This window comes from Antennarius striatus, chromosome 8 (assembly GCF_040054535.1).
Source record: "Antennarius striatus isolate MH-2024 chromosome 8, ASM4005453v1, whole genome shotgun sequence".
NCBI lineage: Eukaryota > Metazoa > Chordata > Actinopteri > Lophiiformes > Antennariidae > Antennarius > Antennarius striatus.
Window position 1 is genome coordinate 23,395,917 of NC_090783.1, and position 7,590 is coordinate 23,403,506.

Consider the following 7,590-nt stretch of genomic DNA (forward strand, 5'->3'; position numbering starts at 1 on the left):
GACCTGGTTTGGAAGCCGGATATTGTTTTATATAACAAGTCAGTAGCAAGAAATAGAAGACAAACATTAAAAAAAAAAAGCAGACCAGACTGAAATGTTTTTTTTTGTGTAGAGCTGATGAAGAGTCCGCGGGCACGTCCAGCACTAACGTGAAGCTGCGTTATAACGGTGAGATCATCTGGGACTCTCCTGCCATCACAAAGAGCACGTGTGTGGTGGACGTGGCCTACTTCCCCTTCGACTGGCAGCAGTGCAACCTCACCTTCGGCTCCTGGACGTACAACGGCAACCAGGTGTGTCCATGTTCACGATTTATTATAAATCCTCATAATGAGATGGAGCTCAACTGCTGCTCTCCTGTGGCCAAAGGTTTTTTTGCAGGTGAATTGAGATTTATTTTTTATTATTTAGATTTTTCAAGGAGGAAAAAAAGTATATCAAGGAAGCAGTAAAGGTTGCGTTCACTAAAAAGTATGTGTGTAGCATGTATTCATTGGTTTACTCGTATATGTTACACTTATATATTATACTGTTTTCTAGTATGGGCAATGTGACTTTTTAAGGACCATTAAGTGAAATAAAATCTTTTTTTTTATTGGAAAACTTTTTCTTATGGATATAATGACAGGTTTTTATTTATTTGTTTATTATTCAAACATTTATTGTTCTTGTTATCACAGGTAGACATTAGTTTGGCCATGGACAGCGGGGACCTGTCTGACTTTGTGGAGAACGTGGAATGGGAATGTCACGGCATGCCGGCCGTCAGAAACGTTTTGATGTACGGCTGCTGCCCGGACCCTTACACCGACATCACCTACACGCTGCTCCTGAAGCGCCGCTCGTCCTTCTACATCTTCAACTTGCTCCTGCCCTGCTTCCTCATCTCCTTCCTGGCCCCCCTGGGCTTCTACCTGCCCGCCGACTCCGGGGAGAAGGTGTCCCTCGGGGTCACGGTGTTGCTGGCGCTCACTGTGTTTCAGTTGCTGGTGGCAGAGAGCATGCCTCCAGCTGAAAGCATGCCCTATATAGGTGTGAATGTTAAATAGTTCATTAATGACTTATTGAACCATCTAAACTATATGTATAACTACAGTATTTTCTGCACTATAAGGCGCACCTAAAAGCCTTTCATTTTCTCAAAAACCGACAGAGCACCTTATAATCCAGTGCACCTTTTATATGAATAAGGTTTAAAATAGGCTATTCATTAAAGGTGCGCCTTATAGTCCAGTGCGCCTTATAGTGCGGAAAATACTGTATAATGATATATATATATATAAATTAATATAATGAGTATAATATAATATATATATGTAAAATATAATATATATACTATATATAATATATTATTGTATATAATATATATATTACACATAATTATATATAATAATAATATAATTATATCAAACTATATATTTAATTTAATCTTAAACTTATTACTTCCAGCATTAGAGAACTTTTGTTTAGATTTCATTCCCTTTATTTTCTTGTCTTCTCCTCAAGGCAAGTACTACATAGCCACCATGACTATGATCACAGCCTCCACCTCTCTCACCATCTTCATCATGAACATTCATTTCTGTGGCGCCGAGGCCAAGCCGGTCCCTCACTGGGCGAAGGTGCTGATCATCGACTACATGTCCAAAATCTTCTTTGTGTATGAAGTGGGGGAGAACTGCACATCACCAGAGAGTGAGAAGACTCCGTTCTACCCTGAGGAACCCCTTAGGGATAAGGGCAACTACCCGGATGACCATTTCCATGACTACAATCAGGAAAGCGATCGATATAAGTTCAGCAACGGTCTCCATCATCACAACAAGCATCACAAAACTCACGCGAACAGCAACGGTAACGCCAGCGGCTACCGTCACCATTACAACAACCATAACAACCACAGCTCCAGGCTGCAGGAGGGGGAGGAGAAGATAGAGCCCATACAGCACTACCACCACATCCCAGGGAATGAAATGAACTACAAGGCTCCGCCGTATCCACAAAACCTCCAGCGGCTGAACGGAGGGCGGCTGAAAGAGCCGCTCCTATTTCCTGCAGAGAAACTTCAGGTCCCGGCCTGCCCCTGCTGCTGCCCCTGTCTCCAGCACAAACAGGTGAATCAAACATTCTGTCACAACAATTCTGTTCATTCTACCTCCGTCTTCTCTCACAACTCCCCGTCTCTTCCTCAAGGTGGTGAAGAACATCCAGTTCATCGCCAACTGCTTCCGTGAGCAGAAAGCTACCTGCGTCAAAGTTGCAGAGTGGAAGAAGGTGGCCAAGGTGATGGATCGGTTTTTCATGTGGATTTTCTTCATGATGGTCTTCCTCATGAGCATCCTCATCATCGCCAAGGCATCGTGACAGCCTCCTCCAAAAACTTCTTACCTCGATGATAGAATTCATCCTCAAAGTCGTTGTCGGTACCACAAAGATGTTACCTCATTTTGACTTCGATACAAAACCAGATATTCAGACTACCTTAGTGAAAACCTATGTGACATGTCAGTATTGTGTTGAGTGTGTGTTTGTGGTGTAGACTAATTGCTTTTTTTGTTACTTGGACATAAGGGAGGATAAGATCACTATTGCACACATGATTGGTTTAGATTCACAACATCTCAGTTCATGTCAGGCGTGTTTGCAGTTGTGATGGATCAGTGGAGCAGTAAGACAATCCAGGTCTCCAATTGAACATGCACATCTCTATTATTGATGACCGACTAGACATGCATCTATAGGGCATTGCATTACTTGCACTATATTTTTAGGAAACAAGGTGAAGCCATTTACAGAGCATCATGGAGCGCAGCAGAATAAACAGAATAAGCAGAATAAAGTTTACTTCGGCAAACAGTTTTCAGAGGGTGAAAGTCATGTCCGCCCTCACCCGTAATAAACCATGGGTTGAGATTTTTTTTGTAATTCTACTCTGATATACAGTATTTTCCGCACTATAAGGCGCACCTAAAAGCTTTTAATTTTCTCAAAAACCAACAATCCGCCTTATAATCCAGTGTAACTTATATATGGAAACAGATTTAAAATAGCCCATTCATTGAAGGTTCGCCTTATAGTGCAGAAAATATTGTATTGGTTTATATAAGATGTAAATATTTAAGTGTGTCATTTGGAGAGAAAAAAATGAATGTGATTTTATGATGTCATAGACCTATAAAGTTTTTTTTTTTTTAAATTCAGTATTGAGATTATAGAGCTCCTCTACAGCGTGAATGATGCATGTATTCTCCTGTACCTTTTAATCACATGCTTTTCCATGTTGTGCTGTAAAAACTAAACCTCTTATGTTTCATTATTATGTGTTTGCATTCGTATCTTAAAACTGTTAATTTTCCGTTTTCTTTTTCATCTAAAATCTGTTTCATCTGCTTCACAAATTTGTGTGAAATTTGCAATTGGAGGTGACAGACTTTACTTTCAAGAAAGTCTTTAATGACTGAATGATTGATGGTGAATAAACCATGCATAACAAATATTCAAGCGTTTATGCAAAAAAAGACTGAAAAAAAGAATGAAAAATCTTGTGAGGCCTGTGTACTGTCAACAAAAGTAAGACTATTTTAGTTTAAATATAAGAAAAAGACTGATAAATTCTGATATTCAGTCTGTCTGAAAGACAAAATATGGTCTTTACTTTACACGTCCATTTCTGGACCTTCACAGTTGAAACGATGAATCAAGATCTTAAAAAGAAAGACAAATCTTGTAGAATAAATATCACCCTGACAACAAGACATTAATTATACCAAGTGTTGAAAGTAAAACTGTCAAAAAACAGGGTAAACATGAGCATAATGTGGTGAAGTGACAATATCCTAAAACCCAGCAGTCAGTTGGATCTTGCTCACCAACACACCATTAGCACCACCTCAGCCGGCTCCCTTTACCGAAACCTGGAACATGAGCTGGAACCTTTTTCGTCATAGATAAGCTCTGCTGTGCTGACTGTTTCAGAGACAGACTATTGGAACACACTTATTTCAGACTGACGTTAGACATACAGCACGGATGAAATTGCAGTCCTCTCTGACCCACGGTAAACAGGCAGTACAACAAGTAGTACAACACAGGCAGAACAACAGGCAGTACAACACTCAGTGGCTCCGACAAAAGCTGAGACCAAACTTTTTTTTCTCAACAAATTTCAATCAATGAACTCAAAACTTTGACCTTTCTGGCTCTTTAGTTGCAAAATGTGTCTCTACAAAATCTTTACATTTGGTCCTGAGAAGCAGATTTTTAGTATCTTTCACTCAAACAGCTGCTTCACAGCTTGAGAACGGCTGTAATAGTACATTAAGTGTTTTGTAGTTGGGTTTGACTAAGTATGCATCTACCTTAGCCAGGATAAGTAATCACTAAAAACTCAATAAGGCAGTGAAGTGAGTAGAATTTGCTTTGCTACATTTCATGAGTTAATGCCTGGGATTTAAATAAGGATAAACTTTTTTCATTCATTCAAAAATCAGAATCATCTCATCTTTGGCTGCTTTTTTCGCTTTGAGGGTCATTGACCTGCTTCGCATGTAGAGACCAGAAAAATACTTATTATTAATAATATGAAACAATTACGTTTTCACAAATGTTAAGTACAGTATATAAACATTTAAAAAATGACCTTGTAGGCATTGCTGTGACACTGATTTATTTTATGTTTCGTTTGGATCATGAAAGATGAAGATTAGTGGGGGGGGGGACATGTTTAGATTTAGAACGGAAACTTCATCACTTGAAATTAATCATGATTTAAATGAATTATTTAAAGAAATTGTTCAAATTATTCAAACCTTAACATCTGTCAAAAAAAGATCTTTTGGTCCTATCTGTGGCCAAAAGAAAATCAACATAAATGATGAAAACGGGTGACATTTGGTCAGACAAAGGCTTCCATTTGGTTAATCTGGAGGTTTACTTTTCAATTAATATTATCTATATTATAAAATATGTGGCATAAGTGTTAAGACAATGTAATTAAATTAGCAATGTGTTTTTTTCTTGTTTGAAGGCACATCTGTTTTACATGAATAAGATTTTTTTTAAAAACTAATACAAATTAAAAATTAATTCAGCTTCAAGAGTCCAGTATGACTCAGATTCATAGATTTATTTTCGGAATGACTCCTTGAGAAGTGTCATATTTTCGAAAAAAATAAAATAAATATATATATATTTTAAATTGTCATTCTTGTGCTGCATGTGTCGCCTTTCCAGTTGCTCTTCAATTTAAACTGATAACTCGTCACACCTGTTCATTGGAAAGTAGGAAGAAAACATTGGGATCCTAAATGTAAGTAAATGAATGCAGATCATTTAAAATGCGCGTCTGTGCGCTGCGTTGCCGGTGGGGAGGACCGGCTGCTGGTGCGCTCCTTGCGCGCAGAGCGGCGACGCGCATCAGTCCGGGTGGAGCGCCACTCTCTCTGACTCTTTGCTCATTTTTTTGTTTTATCCGTGGCACGAATGGATGTAAAATTCTTTCCCTTGTGTGACATAACGGAGTGGAGGACCGGGCAATGAACAACACAACAAGCTTTCCCCTGGTGGGCAGCCTGGATGGTCCGGAGGCGCGCCGAGCCTTAACGGGCTGCGCCCTGGCTTTGCTCATCATCTGGACTCTTCTGGGTAATTTCACGGTTTGCGCAGCCGTTTTCCGCTTCCGCTCCTTACGCGCAAAAGTCACCAACATCTTCATCGTGTCCCTGGCTCTGTCTGACCTTCTGGTTGCATTGCTGGTGATGCCGTGGAAAGCCGTGGCTGAAGTGGCGGGGTTCTGGCCTTTTGGTGCGTTCTGTAAGACCTGGCTGGCCTGTGACATCATGTGCTCCACGGCTTCCATCCTCAACCTGTGCGTCATCAGCGTGGACCGATACTGGGCCATCGCCAGCCCTTTCAGCTATGAGAGGAGTATGAGCAAGAAAGTGGCATTATGTATGATCGGCGTGACCTGGACGGTCTCCGTTATCATCTCCTTCGTCCCAGTGCAGCTGAACTGGCACCGGCTGGAGATTGGAGTTCTGGATTTGGGGCCTCAAGGTAAGAGTGTTCACGGCAGCTGTGACTCCAGCCTGAGTGGTACTTACGCCATCTCCTCCTCTCTGATCAGTTTCTACATTCCGGTGGCCATCATGATTGTCACATACACCCGCATCTACCGGATCGCCCAAACGCAGATCCGGGTGATATCTTCTTTGGAGCGCGCAGCGGAGCGCGCACAGAGCCGCCGCTCGGACCTACCTGGACAAACTCCTCACCTGTACGCGGAAATCAGTGCCAACCGTTGTCAGCCTCACACACCTATTGGTTCTGGTTCTCAGCACTACAATCCATCCCACCAGGAGCTCAGAGTTTCCATCAGGAAAGAGACAAAAGTCTTCAAAACTCTGAGCGTCATCATGGGTGTGTTTGTGTGCTGCTGGCTGCCGTTCTTCATTCTGAACTGCGCTCTGCCCTTTTGCCCCGGACCAGAAGCCCCGAGGGCCCAACGGGGCCCTTACTGCGTCAGTGAAAAGACCTTCGATGTCTTCGTGTGGATCGGATGGAGTAACTCGTCTCTCAATCCGATCATTTACGCCTTCAACGCGGACTTCAGAGACGCCTTCCTGCGGCTGCTGCGCTGCCGCGGCCGCGGCTGCTCCGCGGTGAGCGCGGCGGTGGAGACCGTGATGGCGAGCAACGAGTCCGGACACCTGAAGCACGACACCCCCAAGAACCCCAACATCAGCGTGTCCTGTGCCGTCAAGTCCTGGGGGGGTGAGGACAACGGGAACGCAGCGGTGAATGTATTCTATGGAGCCGCGACCCCGGAGCAGCTGGGGGACACCCGGGAGAGGAAAGACAGGCTGGGACGGATCCCGGTTTAAGTGACGTCATAAAAGTCCCCAAATCAGCAAGTCGGGACTAATGAACTAATTACAGCTTTTTCCGCACTATAAGGCACACTGGATTATAAGGCGCACCCTCAATGAATGACCTATTTAAAAAAATAATTCATACATAAAGTACACCGGATTATAAAACACATCTGAGAACTCATCTTCAATCAATGGTCTATTCTAACACTGTTTTCATACATAAGGGACACTGGATATTAAGAAATTAAGAAAATTAAAGGCTTTTAGATGCGCCTTCTACTAACTAACTAACTAACTAACTAACTAACTTAGACGAGGTCGCCTACAACACCAGGGAGAAACAATTAAATAACGTTTTTGAATATAATTCATATATGACAATGATTTAATGGAAGAAAAAAACAGACATTATTTCAAGGAGTAAAGATTGTCTGCCACATATTCATCATTATGGTCTGAGGTGGATGGATGGATGGATGGATGGATGGACGGACGGACGGATGGATGGATGAGTGGATGGTGCAGCAGATGGCAGCCTCCTTACTTCCCTCCATGGTTCTTTGCGTGCTTTTTGACTTCCCAAATTTGAATTCCCAACTCCTTGATTTGACATTTTCAGGTCAAAAATACTTCATTGTGAGGTTCACTTTTTGCGACGTTCCTCTCATTTTCTTTATCAGGACAAATACGGACAAGTTCAGGGTCTGGGTCTGAGCAA

At 42.1% G+C, this 7,590-nt stretch overlaps 2 protein-coding genes across 2 annotated transcripts in view; both read left to right on the top strand.

The window, feature by feature from the left end:
• chrna9a (cholinergic receptor, nicotinic, alpha 9a) overlaps nt 1-2,992 on the top strand; it is a 4,324-nt gene extending 1,332 nt beyond the window's left edge. Inside the window, exons 3-7 of the mRNA XM_068322222.1 lie at nt 1-38; nt 113-293; nt 681-1,032; nt 1,507-2,114; nt 2,194-2,992. The exon at nt 1-38 is cut by the window's left edge and continues 117 nt beyond it. Coding sequence (XP_068178323.1) covers nt 1-38; nt 113-293; nt 681-1,032; nt 1,507-2,114; nt 2,194-2,364 — 1,350 coding nt within the window. The 3' untranslated portion in view covers nt 2,365-2,992. The remainder of the gene's footprint in view (nt 39-112; nt 294-680; nt 1,033-1,506; nt 2,115-2,193) is intronic.
• A 2,542-nt stretch (nt 2,993-5,534) lies between these two features.
• On the top strand, nt 5,535-6,881 carry LOC137600631 (D(1) dopamine receptor-like). Its single transcript, XM_068322360.1, has one exon. It carries the CDS (start codon nt 5,535-5,537, stop codon nt 6,879-6,881), a length of 1,347 nt encoding a protein of 448 aa, XP_068178461.1.
• Nucleotides 6,882-7,590: the final 709 nt, after the last annotated feature.